Here is a 16,272-nt window from a genome sequence, read left to right on the forward strand (position 1 = left end):
ATGTAATTACTCTACAAAAAGTCAAGAAGAAGTGCCATTGTTTTAGCTCATTCTTAGACAGTGTTAGACAGTAACTTAAAAGACAATTAAAAAGATGAAATCTTATGGAGTACATCTTTGAGTCGGAACAACATCTCAGAAAGTTCCGGAAATATAACTAATTCACATATTGTCAGATAAAGCTACCATTGCTACGAATTTTGTCATGGCCCTCAGTGTTAAACACCAGCAAACAAGGCACTCCAATTTCAAATGTAAACTTGGACTTTCATCCAGGAGTCCGTTCATGTCCTGCAGGTCACCTCCTAACCCTAACCAGGTGGTTTTGTTACCTAAACATAACCACATAGTTTTGTTTGAATTCACAGCATTACCAACGTGTTCCCCATGTTTAAAATTGCCACCACAGCGGAGTGGCATGCGTTCGAGCCACAGGGCTACCCAATGCACTGTAAAACGACACCAAAGGGTGCTGGCAAAACTCTAGTTTGTGACGAGTTAGCATGAGGATGGGTTGTCACTAGAGGGGCCAAATGCTCATTAATCCGCAGCTAATAGTCCCAATAGTTTGATCAACATTTTCTGGAAATGCAGTACCTAGCTGTTTAAGGAAATTGCTGAGTTTCTAAAAAAAAAAAAAAATAAAAATATTTGTGATTTTCCTTTAAAAATGTTGTCTTTAGTAGGAGGCAATGAGTGCCACAGCGAAGTCATAAAGTAGTGAGAAATGAACTAATGAACTGTTAGTTTTGGTCTTTTAATAAGAAAAACATCCTTTCAAAAGGATGCTTCTATAATAATATAATCAGTAATAATAATCCAACATTATGATACATAATCGCTGGTCATTCTGCCTGAGCATTTTGCTGTTTTCATACTTTTACTTATAATGGAGTACTTCAGGAAAACATCTAAATAGATATTCCACCACCGACTACAGAAAACAAATCAATCAGAGCCACAGTCAAAACATTTTTCAATAGCAGTAAGTGTCTAAGTTTTGCAAAGGTATGGACATATTGTGACAGCTTTATTTTTGCCTCATGTCTCCTCCAGACTTCTACTGTCTGGAAATCCAATTACAGTGAATACAGTACATGCACGTGCACAATATTTTCAAAAACAGATTTTTCATAAGTGACAGGCATAAGTGAGAAGCACGACGAAGCCCAAAATGAGAATACATTTAAAAATGTTTTTTGAGAAAAGGTTTTATAACCCCTATTGAACAATAACAAGCAGTACGGTCATGCAGGCGCACATCAACACATTCACACAAACACACATGACACATGCACACACTCCTCTGCCTCTTCATCATAGGATGTGACACCTGACGGCCCATTAGTTCCCAAAGTGCTATTCTATTCTATGAATTCCTCTCCTTATAGAATATTTAGACTGTGTGTTCCCCTCCGCTTGTCAACATGGGATGCATTATTCATGTTAATGTGCCATTATCTGACGCTCTGTGTGATGTAACGTAGCCATTCCCTGGCCCCGCACCCACAAACGCATCCAGTGACCTTCTGAACTGTGCACTGCCATCACCCTGCCTGCAGCGCTGCAGCAGCTCTGCTTCGTATAATATACATAGGGAGAGGAAATTTGTTCTTTACAGGGGCTTTCTTGTGCAATTAAAATATGTGCTTACTAAAAGCATGGCTATACTGAAGATAATAAAAGATGTGGTTTTAACACACGCTTTGGTGCATCCATAACCATGCACGCCCCTCCACATGCTTTTAAGAAAGAGATAGAGAGCAACAGAGTGAATTTAACCAGCTTTTAATTGTGCGATTATAAAGGTATGCCTGCATTTGAGATAGTGTGATGTATCCTGACTGTAGGCTTGAATTTAAGAGAGATACGACACATGGGAGAAAAGAGAGGGAATTTGAGTTAACAAGCCTTTAGGGCAATTAAAAGATAAGTCAAAGAATGCCTGCAATTGAGATAGAATGATTTTGACTTCAATAAGCCTTTTGTGAATCCATAAGGTATGCGTGAGTTTGAGATATAGAGAAGAGAAGCAATATAAGTAGACTTTTAACAAGCTGTAAAAATGTAAGCTTACAAAATCCGTGTGTTTGAGATGGAGAGAGAAAGTGAAAGGCAAAATGAGTAGGATTTTCCTAAAACAAATGTATAGACTCATATAAAAGTAATGTAATGTAAGTGTGCCAGTGTCTGTCTCTGAAGAGACTCACCCCTTGCCTTAATTTTCTCTCTTCTTTTCAATTTGCCTGGACATTTCTGACCATTCTATGCCATCTCTGCCCCATAGACCGTGAATGGAATGATCCTTTGTTTCATAAAACATTTACACTACTGCAACAATTAAGCTAAAAGCCTGGCATTGGAATCAGGCTCCTTAGATCGAATAGCTGAAATTCAACTATACTGGGTCACTCCTAGTGTCCACTGTATGGTAGAGTTCTGCTCCACTCTATAGTACCCCCATCATCGAAGCAGAACCTGATCGCTATAGTGACATGAACATGCGGTAACATCATCATTGATCATCATCATCATCAATCCTTTCATCAGCAACCAAAGAGAGGAACTTCTACACTTTGTTAATAGTACGGCAGTGTGAAGAGTGTATGGCATTGTTTTGCAACCTGCCATTTTAAAATACGGGCAGAGTGAATAAAGAAATGCTGGTATTGATGTTAGCTTGGCTATTTATAAAATGGTTTGTGCAGGATGTCCAGTGTCACACTAGTGACAATTCTCTCCGACCAATCGGTGGTCTACATCATTTTAACTCCACCTTTTGATATTTGCTCAGCTTGCTTAGAAACCTCGATGGACGTGGTACCAAAAACAGTACCAGTTGCTATCCACAACTTTTGTCGAAGTAAAACTAAAAAAGGTCGAAGCAAATCGAGTATAGTGGAGTCGTGGCGTACCAGGCAGTGGAACAGCAGCATTTCTTTGAAAAATAGCTATATGTCTATTAGCACTCCACTGAACTGCCAACTTGTCAGAAAGTGTTTTCCGGTGCATGCTGGGATAGCGGTTACTATCCCTACCACACTGACAAGAATTAGACAGGTGGAGGAAATAAAAAACTAAAACTGTCTTTTCAGTCATCCAACCTAAATACTGTGGCTGTGGAAAATGCTTTACCCTTTCTGTTTGACAAGCCAATAAATGAGAGGCTTTTCACTGCTAATTAACATGATGGCTTGGATGTTCCACGGTATTGACAGTGGCTTTATAGGCTGGTGTGGGTTGATGCACAGGTTATTTTTAAGATACCAGACAAGCACAATGCATAATTTATCACGGCAAAGGATAACCCTCCCAAGCTAGATAATAAAGGAAGTAATAAGGGCAGGAAGGCATGCAGCTGAAATGACTGATAATGCTTTACAACAGCTTTTAAATGGAGTAGATGAAAAAAAAAAAATCCTGTTTGCACATCATCTTAAAGGGAAGTGTAATTATCTTACAGCCAATCAACACCTAGCACTCACTTCCTGTGTCTGACCTTGCTGGACTCGTAACCATGGAAATTTCTTTCTCTCTCTGATAGAGCATAGCTTGGTCATACAAAAACCTGTGTGTGTGTGTGTGTGTGTGTGTGTGTGTGTGTGTGTGTGTGTGTGTGTGTGTGTGTGTGTGTGTGTGTGTGTGTGTGTGTGTGTGTGTGTGTGTGTGTGTGTGTGTGTGTGTGTGTGTGTGTGTGTGTGTGTGTGTGTGTGTGTGTGTGTGTGTGTGTGTAGAACGACAAACAAGACCAATTTTCCATGTCTTTCTTTCACAAGGGCACCTTGGATACAGACTTATCCTGCCTTTTATGGCTTACCATACAGTGTCCAAATAAGAAATATAAATATGATGACCACACACACACACACACACACACGTATTCTGCCTGGTAGCAAATGTTCTTTTCACACAGAGATTGGATAAATATGTGAAAATGGCAGTATTTGTTTTCTTCTCATTTGGGATCTGTTATGACAGTCTGCATAAATAATGCATTTTCAGGAAACACTGAAATATTTACAGAACACATTTTTCGGCTGTGAGGTTGTTTCTTTTAAAATTATTTCAGAGACCAACCATGCCTTGAAGTGAGCCTGCCTTTAATGAGAGGTACTGCTTACAGAGGCAGAAACGCTTCTTTAGTCTACGTTCCCAGAGGCATTATCTGCCATTGACAGCTGCATTAATGCTGCAATCAATTTAAGTAATTTGATGGACAGTTTAGAGACTCTAAAGTTGCAAAAACTTACCTTACAATATTTAGCTCATTGTTGGGGAAAAGTTGAAAGTACTCAACCAAGAAACTGAAGGACTATTGCACTTTGATGAAATGTCTGTGCATTTTCCCCTGTGCTGAATTTACCCTTTGAGAACTTAATTAAAAAAGTTCCCAAGCGGATATATGTGTGAGCCCTTTATAAACTGTATAGACAAAACATAAAAAAAAACATTGTTTTTCTCTAATAGTCTTAAAGAAAGCTATACTTACTTTATAAAATGCAATGATGTGGTTGTGATAATTAAAAGAGCATTCTTAATTGATAGAAAATACACTTCCAAATACAAAGTAAGCAAAAACAACATTAAAAAAATGTATGAATTATTAAGCTAGATGGGGGATAGGGTGAATAAAATGAGTCAGAAGACTGAATCCTGTGAGACTCCACATGTAATGTTTGCTAATGATGATTTACAGATGTTGTTGAAGACACGAAATTGAAATTGAGAATCTTGAATTTTATCAATAGCGAGCAGAGTTTGTTTCCCGCTGCTGTTCATGTCCCGGATGTGCTAAGCAAAATCAGAACCTTTTCTAATCCTAACCAAGTCGTTTTCATGCTTAACCCTATCCATCACCTTTTGCAGGCTAAAACCAGTCACACCATGGTAGTGTTAGTACCAAAACTTAACCGACATATCATATCATACAATTTCTTTGTGCAGAACATTTGGTACATCATACGGACCTGTTCACAAGATTATGATGGACCATATGAACATTTAAAACCATGGTCATCGACATGCTGCCATAACAGGCTGCTCTAGTTAAAACAATGATGCAATCAATATTATTTCTTCTTTTTATCCACTGAAATATAGCTCTCTTCGTTCTAAATGTGTTTCCAAGACAAGATATCATCTGGGTTATTTTCTCAGACATTAGAAAGCCACGTCCAGAGCAGTAAAAAACATTATACAACTGTTATTACAGGATGAGCAGGACCCCTAATGGCGAGTGAACTCACTTCTCTTGGTAAAATTGGTGGAGAGGCCCTTTTGCTGCCACCATATTTCTTGAAAGGCTTTCCACAATTGGAACCTGGCTGCAGCGATTTACTCCCATCAAACAACCGTGAGGTCAGCTACTGATGTCAGGACGATAAGGCCCGGCTCACAATTGCTTTCTAGCTCATCCCAAAGATGTTGGATATGGTTGAGGTCGGGGTTTTGTGCAAGCCAGACAAATTCTTTTACACTGAAACCAGAGAACAATTTCTTTATGGGCACGTTGAAGGTTAAAACAATGGGCAGTTTGAAAAAAAAATGCTGCCTGACTTGCTGCTTAGAGGTAGTTTGCAGAAGACAAAGGTTCAAAATGAGGTCAGTCAAGAAAGTTTGAACCAATTTAAAAGCACCTGTGGCCAAACACCAAAACCCCTCCAGACTAAGCCAATTTCAAAGGGATAATCTCGACAGGTGCAGAATATACCAGGGGGGTGAAGTTTCAAACAGCTCATCCCGGCTGAATAACTGAAAACAGTGCTAGACCTATAGGAACAGTTATAAATATATAGGCAGTCTTAATCTGGCTTTCATATAAATATTCCTTTAGGTAGTGGCTCCATGGGGAGTGGCTAATGCTTTAATCTCCTGCATAGACACATATTCTCTGTTTCTTTTTTTCTGTAGTCATTTCAAGTTTTGCTATATTGTCTAGAATAAAGATGATGAACTGAGGGACTCTATCTGTAAAAGAGTGAATTAAAACAATGGTGATTGAACATATGATCTACTAATGAAAGCACTTTGTGGCTAGATATAAATGAGCCGTCATGTTAATGACGCTGCTGACAGCGGTTGGTCTGTCGGCACCGATCGTCACTAACGGTTATGCTGCATTCACTTGTAATCAGAAATTTAGAACTTCCAACTTCTGAATCAGGCTTGTAATAAGGGCAAAAGTGTAATAGCAACATATGTGTGTTTCGATTTAAGAGGGTTATATACACTAGTGTTCAAAAGTTTAGAGAAACCTAAATCAAATCAATATTTGGTGTGACCACCCTTTGCCTTCAAAACAGCATTACTCTTCTAGGTACACAGTTTTTGAAGGAACTCCGCCTGTAGGTTGATCCAAACATTTTGGAGAACTAACCCCAGATCTTGTGTGATTGTAGGCTACCTCAAATCCTTCTGTCTCTTCATGGAATCCCAGACAGACTGGATGATGTTGAGATCAGGGCTCTGTGGGGGCCAGACCATCACTTCCAGGACTTAATGTTCTTCTTTACGCTGAAGATAGTTCTTAATGACATTGGCTGTATGTATGGGGTCGCTGTCCTGCTGCAGAATAAATTTGGGCCCAATCACACGCCTCCCTGATGGTATTGCATGATGGATAAGTATCTGCCTGTATTTCTAAGCATTGAGGACACGATTAATCCTGACCAAATCTCCAACTCCATTTGTATAAATACAGCCCCAAACACGCATGAACCTCCACCATCCTTCACTGTTGCCTGCAGACACTCATTATTGTACCGCTTTCCAGGCCTTCTGCAAAAAAACTGCCCTCTCCTAAAGTACAGCCAAATATTTCAAATTTTGACTCATCAGTTCAGAGACCCTGCTGCCATTTCTCTGTACCCCAGTTTCTGTGTTTTTGTGCATATGCATTTTGGCCTTGTTTCCACATCGGCGATTTGGCTTTTTGGCCATAGCTCCTCCATGAAGACCACTTCTGTCCAGACTCCTCAGGACAGTAGATGGGTGGACCTGGGTCCCACTGGTTTCTACCAGTTCTGAGCAGGTGGCACTGCTGGACATCTTCACATTTTGAAGGGAAAAAAGCTTGATGTGACTTTTATTTGCTGCACCTTGGCCGATCACTGCATCTACGATCCTCAACAATGCCCGTTTCTTTGTTCTTTTTCAGAAAAATTTGAACAGTATATATTGAAACCTCAGTCTGCTTTGAAATCTGTGTTTGGAGAGACTTTGCTGATTCAGTATAGCTATCTTGTGTCTTGTTGCTGTGCTCATTCTTGCCATGGTGTATGACCTGTTACATGAAACTGTCTTCCACAACCTCACCTCAGTAGCTTTAAACTTTTGAACAGTAGGGTATAGGGGACAGGAAACTGTCCTAAATACCCTAAAAAAAAGACTATCTCTCAAAATTCAACTCCTCATGGTGTCAGAAAAACAGCCCTGTATTCAGCTTTTTGTGACCAGCTGGTCCAAGAGGCTTTTTAAAGAGTTTTTTTCCTTAAGAAATTTTAGTACTAAAATGTCATAACTCCGAATGAGCTGTGAGTTTTACCTTACCTTTTTCACCTTAGGGTACTTTTCATAAAGAAATAGTAAATTGCCGTGGACATGTTGGCTTTCCTGGAATAAATTCATGATTCCCTCAGAAAAAGAAAAATTGAAATTTGGCTTAAGAAGTAGGAGAATTGTATCAACCCATAAAGGAAGAATTCATCCTTCAGTTAATCAGAAACATTCACCAATAGCAAATATGGAGATATGTGGTTTTTACTGGACGGGAAGGGGATAAAAAGTGAATCGGAAAAGCAACAAAAGCTGTCAAACAAAGGTAGTGGAGTAAAAAGTACAATATTTACCTCTGAGATGTAGTGGAGTAGAAATATTAAGGAAGATTAAATTGAAACACTCAATTTAAGTACAAAGTACAAGTACTTTAAAATGTAAATAGTAAATGTACATAAATACTACTGGTCTGGAGCCACCTCTGTTTTAAGAAATGTAATTGTGTGTTTTCTGGTTGATATTAGTAATGCTACAGAAGTCAGTGGGTTTAAAAGTGATGAACCTCATTACACTTCTGACTAAACTATCTCTATTGACGAACCGTTTTCAATGATTTCTCTGATTGGGAAACGTTATGTACGGATCCCCTAAAGGGTCATATATTACATACATTTTATTTCCTCTGTTTTCTTGTGATAACAAGATAATTTTGATCCGTTTTCCCGTTATAGCAAGACAATTAATTTGAGATAACACGATAGTGTAGTCTATTAAATCATTGCAGGAAACATCATTTAGTGTATCAGTGTCAGAGGAGCAGGAGAATATTGATCACCGTCACATATCTCTTTAATCAAGGCCTGACACAGGCTGAATCCGCTTTATGCCTTTTTATTACAGATAATGTCACATTAGTGTGAGTCATCTAAGAAGACAGTTAGGAAGGCTTCAGCTTAGTAAATCCTAAATAAAGTTATTATTATTATTATCGTAGGCGTGAGTGAGTCTGATGTCCTCATTAACTACATAGGGTTTTTTTGTTTTTTAACAACAAACTTTATTGTCAACAATATTATATTACGACATAAATACCAGTACAGGGAGGAGTTTTACAATGTGCACATAAATATACAGATTGCAGTTGAAGTTGGTTATTTACTGTTATGAACTTAAGATATGGCGTGACATGTCAGGTCTGATGGAGATCTCAGGCATATCACGTTTTATTCATCGTTATCTCGTTATCACGGGAAAACAGAGGAAATAAATCCGATGTAATGTATGACCTTTAAGGGCTTCCGTAGTTATGGATAACAGACAGATAGCATATATTATCCAGAGTTTACGTTTGTTTTTTCTATCTGCGCGCATGCTCAGTGTCTCCTTTCGACTGAGTCCCATCCGCGGCAGCTTTTGAGGATCCACCGGTCTGACAGCTCATGGATCCCCAGTGAGAAGAGCGAGCACTCCGGCCAGGGGGTAAGACTGAGTCCGTCAGCGGTTGTTGCCTCGGTTAGAGTGGAAAGAGGAGGCTGCAGATGCGGAGGAAAAAAAGGAGAGAAAGTGAGCTGCTGTAGATGAAGTGCGATGGAGAAAAGTGTGACATGGCCGCGATGACTCACTGGCGTTCAGTGGTGGCGGTTAGTTTCTGTCTGCGCTCACTTCAGATGACCGCCATGCCTTTTAATTCTGCCTGCTGTCAAAGGACATGTTCAAAATACCACATCTCTTGTCGGCTTGTAGGCTATTAGCATACAGAAGTTAAGGTAAAGTTAAAACAAACGACATTACCGTGGGAAAGTTAGGACACCCTGTTGCATGTTTTGGGGATCACTTGCATATAATGGGATGATTCAAATGCTGTGATCTGTCTTTTTTTATACCGGGCATTATCTGGACTTCACTCGCCTTTCGCAGGAGGAAAGTTGGGCTGAACTTAGCAGCACCATGGACAGCGCTCTGGCTACAGAGCCGTCACTGAGACGCGTATCACAGTGTTTACGGATCACCAAAGCTCAAGTGTGGTGTGTTTATTCATTCATTCATCTTCAACCGCTTATCCCGGGGTCGGGGTCGCAGGGGTGCTTGAGCCGATCCCAGCTGACATCGGGCGTGAGGCGGGGTACACCCTGGACAGGACGCCAGTCTATCGCAGGGCACATGGAGACATACAGAGACAGACAACCATTCACACCTACGGGCAATTTTTAGAGTCATCAAATAACCTAACACCTGCACGTCTTTGGACTGTGGGAGGAAACCGGAGAACCCGGAGAAAACCCACGCAGACACGGGGAGAACATGCAAACTCCACACAGAAAGGCCCAGGCGGGATGCGAACCTGGAACCTTCTCGCTGTGAGGCGACAGTCAAAAATTTGGAAATCTACTTGTTAGTCATATGAAAAACAAATAAATTAATAAAAACATAACATTAATATTCAAGACCAATGCATTTGGTGGCTTAATCCTTCATAATGCACAGGCAGTAGCCTACTGTATATGGCCAGTCACCAGTCAGTGCTCCACATATGTATTTAAGCGCATAACTGTATCTCAAAACCGATTTGATGGACGAAGTACTCATATTCTTCACTTGCATATCAATATCAAAGTGTGAAAAAAATCCATCATGAGTAAAAGTCTGCATTAAGAATCCTACTTAGGTTGAAGTAGGCATACAGCAGAGTATCATCAGTAATATGTACTTAAAGGTATCATTTTGCGTAGTGTACTTACTATTCAAATTGATTTATTTGGATAAGCCCCTTGAGATGTGCCTTCTCATTTTCGAGGGGGTCCAGAAATACAATGCATAATTCACAGCAAAGAATCAACCAACACGAGCATCATACATAAACAAAACAAAACCTAACCTAAACCAAATAAATAAAGACAATAATAATAATAAAAATAAAAAAAACAGACACACCAAAGAGTATCGTGAAAAACATTGGGTTATTGCAACTAAAAGAGGCCCATAATGGCCAACGTAAAATCAACAGCAAAGATATAAATTGAGTCCATTTAACCAAACATATTGGGCATGCACATACAAACATTTAGTGAACACAGGAGCAGGCCGTCCCAAAGCGAGAAGATAACATCCTTTTAAAAAGATGCAATGAGGTAAATGATTCCACTCTGCTGGGGCCTTAAACATAAAATCTCTTCTGCCAATTGATTTTTTTAGCAAGGGGAACAAAAAATAGACATAGGTAAAATGTCTGATATTATGTTGGGATGTATAAAAAACTTGTATTTTGGGTTTCTACAAGAACATGTTTACATACTTTAATGTACAAGAAACACATAATTTTTCCCCATACTGTCTGTCTGAATATACCTGTATTCACCCTCTGTGTGAAATGCTCCGTTTAAGCGCCTGTCTCTTTAAGACCATCTCCTGAAAAACCCCAGTCTGCTCTGATTGGTCAGCGTTTCCAGGTCTTCCATATCTGCACTTTTGGCGTCTCTGCACAGTCGTTGCACTCGGAGAATAACTGTAACAGCACTGTGGCAACACTTTCTACCCATATATAGTATAGTTGTGACATCACAACCGTACAGAAGTCCTGACGGCTCGTTTAAGGACACAGTTTCTGAATACGGGCTGTGCGCATTTCTCGGTGGATTGAGCGTTTTGACATTTTCACAGTATTTATACAGCACCTTGACCTGCTTTATAATAAAAAGAAATACATAGAAATCTCACTTTTTACAATATAGGACCTTTAATGTATCAATCTAAAAGTATATGTTATGCTCTAAACTTAGTGTCATGTTGGTCGATATGACATTATTGGATTGTTTATACTGATGCATCAATGCATAAGCAGTATTTTATTGCGGTAGATGCTCAAAGTGGAGCTAGTCTCAATTTTAATTAAAGTTGTAGTTTAGTCCACTAACGAGGTGTCAACCCATACAAAGGGTCTCAAAATAAATCTGAAAGGCCATGAGACTACCTGCTGCACAAATTTGTATAGATGTTTTGGACTTTGATTTTTTGTTAAATATTGTACAAGTTGGCCTCTTTTGGGCTGAAGCTGACATTTAGAGGGGAAGTGTCTCTTTGGTGGACCAGCTGACACCTACGAGGAGCCAAAACTAGGCACTGCTTTATGGTGAGGGCTCACAAGCCAAACATGTTGGAAACTGGTTTAATCTGTAACCATGTGTTGTATGTTAAGAATTTATCATATATTTTTAATGTGAAATAAGTCCAAGTAAATGTTGTGCTTTGTCAGTGCTCCACACACTTCAAACCATGAAAATGGAGTCCCATTAAGTTGTCAGTTGAAATGATGTCACCTACCTAACTTTCTTGCGAATTCATATTTCTATTTGTGTTGACATTCACCTTGAATAATCCAGACAGGTCTGATCATTACCTTTGATAAGATAAAAACAAACCCAGACAAACTAAATGGTATGTCAATACTTTAAAAAAGAGGTTTTCATTTCATGACGTCTGGTCGCAATTAGAATTATTTTTAGAAGACTTTCTAAATGCTGTTTCTAAAAGCTTCATTTAATAAGGTAAAAGCACAAACTCCTGCAAGTAATTCACGACAGCCAACTGAAATATAAGAGATTGGATATTCTGTTTATGTTTGAATAAACTTTCTTCAATTTGGCGCCATCACACTGGTTCTTTTGTGGACACAGGGTGATTTTGTATGAGTTGTGTTTATATTCGCACAGGGGATAGAAATGGAGACAGAGTTTGGTAACAACTCATCCTGTCAGGTTCAACATTTGTCCATGGGGGAGGGAATAAAAACCTAACATTACCAGTGCACGATGTTCTCATTTAGTGATTTGCTTGTGTTGTGTTGAAATTGCAGTCATGTTAAACTCACAGTACAGTACAGACTGAGATCAGCCATGTGGAGCCGCTAAGAGAAACCCGTTTGAAGGCAGAGAATGAAAGAAATCAATCAAACCGCCTCAGGAGAATAACAACAGAGGGACATGTGTGCATATGCGTATTAGGAAGAATAGCGTGTGTGCGCTCTTGCATCTGTGTGACTCATCCGTGGGTGGTAATAGAGCCACCTCAGGGCCACGGTAGCCGTCAATCGTTCACATGCAGCAACAATAACTGGGGCGACCTGAAGACACAGGCCAAGATTTATAACCAGCTTCTGAGGGGATGGAGGCTTTTATTGAGGGGAATCCATATTCAGCAGATAAACTGTGTTTGTGTTACAGCCCAGCCTGACATGTACACGTATAAATCAGTCCGGGACTCTGAATATGTATTACCTACAGTACGTGTCTGTATCTTTCACTATAGGTGTACAAGGTGTGATGGCGCTGTGCTCCGAGGCCTGTGTCTCAGGAGGAGAATCCTCCGGGAGTGAGGTGAGCTTCAGTTTCCCTGGATGATGGTTTGATTTTATTACAGTTATAAGACTTGTATGAGCGAGAGACCGAGGACATCTGATCTGGTAACGCTTTATATTACAGACCAAATATACCAGTGTAAATGCAGATCATTTGTATGTACAAATGAAAAAACGACCAGGAAACGGGTTTATTAAACAGCACAAATAAACCCAGACTTACCCTATAATAAGGGAGCTTTCTTGCACATTTGCAGTGTTTTGCCCTGGTATTAATTAGCCTGGGAACCAGACCAATCTGCAAGCTCATGTTCTATTTGCTCTGGCACATACGTCTCATATTCTGTTACTGTATTGCCTATTTCTTACCTCGATTTTATTCAGAAACACATTTTAGTGTACTATTTAGCTATAATTTGAGAACGTTTGTTACAAGGCAGCAATTTTTGGTGCCATGCACTGCCTCAACTTGTGTCGCTCAACAATGCGTCAGATGTTTTGTTGCTCTAACTGGTTGTAGGTCTGTCAAATTGTGCGGCCCTTGGTCTTTGCAAGATAGTTGGAAACTAGTTTGGAGGGCCCTTGGAAATCAAAAAGAGGTTCCAGACTATTAAGCATTTGTGAATTAGTCAGACGATACCAGGTTTTATTAACATCACACACAACTCTTCTGAAGGTATTTCCAGAATCCTCAAAGTTTTTTATTTCATCCAAATGGTTAGAAGAGACTTTAAGGACGATGGGCTGTTAACTACCGGTTAATAACTTAAACACTTATCGAACCACACTGTCACCTTGTTCTCTCCGTTTCTTTCTGTCTCGTTACCCAGTATAGTATTATTAGTAGTAGTAATAGTATTCCTGTACTTAATTAAATAGATAGGTTCAACAAATTGTGAAGTGAAATTTAAGTATCTTCTAAACACAAAGTTGTTACCCCCTCATTCCCTAACCTTTCGTCTTCTTGTATTTGTACTCCTTGTACTTACATATTCCAGTGTAGATACTCAGTAGCTATTGTTTTGATACCACATATGTATTAAATAATTACGCTATATTCTGTGCACTGTATTCGTTAAATAAAGATGCGGGCAAATGTAACTGTGTAAAGACTTGTGTTCACCCATGTCACTTGGTCTATTTTGGCACAACATCCCTCCAGGCGGGTTCTAGCTGTCAATTTGGGGTTCGCTCCTATCTGCACCACTTCTATGAGGAGTGCTCGTCCTCCATGTGGGAGAGAGACCCGGAGACCTGGGGGTTCGTCCAGAGTCAGAGGTCAACCCTGTGGTGGAACTCAGCAGTCTGGAAGGTAAAGCAGCTCCCATGTCTCCCATCAAGTACTCGCTCTATTCCTGGGTCTTAAAACACCTCATCGTGTCTGTTGGTGTCTGCGTTTTCACCGCTCAGCCTCTCTCAACATATTGTGTATTTCCCTTAATCAGTCCTACTCTGATATGTCATGTGAATAAATATCTGTCACTGATTGATATAACACAAATAGAGATTAAATTCACCACTGGCATCTGGTATGTCCCATGAGAAATACTACACACAGGCAGTGATGCATGTTGCTTTTCAGGTTTGTTTTAAATGGAAGTAAAACTCCCTGGGGAGACGGGGGTCGGGAACCCTCATTGTTCATAGAAAGTTAATTCATCCTCTTAAGTATTAAACAGTTCACTGATATACTGTATATAGTCAGTGGGGTATGTCTTTATGTATGTAGTGTATTTTTCAGTCCAGCCCATGTTTCACATTTCCCTTACTCGTTATAAACCCAGCATCCTTTTCATCTTAATTGTCATAAATAATCATCTTATTTGGCCTTCTTTATGCTCAATCACTTGTCCTGTAACTAGAAATCTATGGCTAAGATAACCACAGTTACTGCATTGTACGTGTTGTAAAATCCGAGACGCGTCAAGCCCAACGCCTGTTGTGCGAAATGGGAAGTTATGGTAGTGCTAACAAATGCAAACATGGTTCATAGTAGGTTCACTGGTGGCTACAAACAAATAACTGACACATATTCACACAACTTACCTGGAATTTGAACCTCCTCGCTGACTCCGACCCGCAGCATCACGCAAATTCACCTGAAAAGGTCAATATTTTCATCTTGTGCGATTGCATGTTTCGCATTGCTGATGAACTTGATTGATTTGATCTGGATCTATGATTAGTCCCTTCCATGGTAACTGCATCAATCGATTCGATTGATTTTATGGTATTTTGAGTTTTCCTGTAATTATAAAATCTTAAGTGCACTTTTCAACAATACATGAAGATGAAGGAATAGAAAATGCGTTGTTTTATATTCTAGCAGATTTAAAAATTTTTCCCTTCAAAATTAGACTGCCAACACACCATGCACTGCTGCCCTTCAGCCCTACTGTTGGTCTGTGGAGGACTGCAGTCAAAGATGTGCCTCTGTGTTAATTGTTTTGGCCTGCCAGTGTTGAGCTTCTACAGTGTAATAACTCTAAACAACTCTCTCTACTCATTTAATGTTGAGGAGACAATGCATTTTAAACTCCTAATGCACATGATGAAGTGCAAACAGTGGTGTGGTGGTATTTATAAAGGTGAGGGATTGCATGTAAGCCCCCTGCCCATTTGGCAATTTTTTTTTTTTTTGCATCTCACACAACAAAGTGACCTTTCCTAACAGGAAGTGGAGAGATATAAGCAAACAAGCACCACCTTTAGAAATCAACGGACACGGGCTATATTGACTCTTGTGGTTTCTTTCTCCCCCTGCAGGTGTCCTTGGCCCTGAGTCTCCTGATCCTGACTGCAGGTATTGCCAGCCTGTCTGTAGGTTACTCCACTCCCCATAAAATCGAGTCGTTCGGAGAGGGGGACCTGTTCTTTGTGGACAGCCAGGCCGTCAGCTTCAACAGGGGGCTGCACCTCAGCACTGCTGCCGGGCTCGGGCTCTCCTGTCTTGGCTGTGCCCTGGCGGCAATGGGGGTTGTCATTTGGATCCTCCCCAGGGCCAACATGAAAGAGAAGCTGTTCCTCAGGCCAGGGGAAGGGGAATGGAGAGGAGAGGCGGGGTCAAAGTGGAGGGGATTTAGGGATTCCCGGGATGTTGTCACTAAGCCGCCAGGTATAGAGGAGGGGAAGATACCCGTTGCACTGTTTAAAGTAGAAAAAGTACAGTCTACTTCTTAAAAAACATTCCTGCTGAGCTACATAGGCTACAGTTTTTTGTTCTAGTCCGAAGGCCTCATTTACCAGGTCTTATTATTGTTACTGGAGGAAATAAATGTCATTTTAGCATGCAAAATGTTCAACTGGAGGTTGTTTTGTGACCTGGACATTATGCTGTGTTTCCACTGTTTTGTACAGCTCTACTCCACTTCTTGGTACCAGTACTTGTTTTGGTTTTCCACTGCGGATAGTACCCCCTCAGTGCGGGA

At 40.2% G+C, this 16,272-nt stretch overlaps 1 protein-coding gene across 1 annotated transcript; it reads left to right on the forward strand.

Moving 5' to 3' along the window:
* Positions 1 to 12,809: 12,809 nt before the first annotated feature.
* nrsn1l (neurensin 1-like) lies at positions 12,810 to 16,024 on the forward strand (the record flags this gene model as incomplete). Its single annotated transcript, XM_083926183.1, has 3 exons — positions 12,810 to 12,863; positions 14,007 to 14,156; positions 15,611 to 16,024. The coding sequence occupies 3 exons, from the start codon at positions 12,810 to 12,812 to the stop codon at positions 16,022 to 16,024; spliced, it is 618 nt and encodes a 205-aa protein (XP_083782309.1).
* Between the last annotated feature and the right edge of the window lie 248 nt (positions 16,025 to 16,272).

Source organism: Echiichthys vipera (assembly GCF_963691815.1).
Source record: "Echiichthys vipera genome assembly, chromosome: 13".
In the NCBI taxonomy this organism is placed as follows: Eukaryota; Metazoa; Chordata; class Actinopteri; order Perciformes; family Trachinidae; genus Echiichthys; species Echiichthys vipera.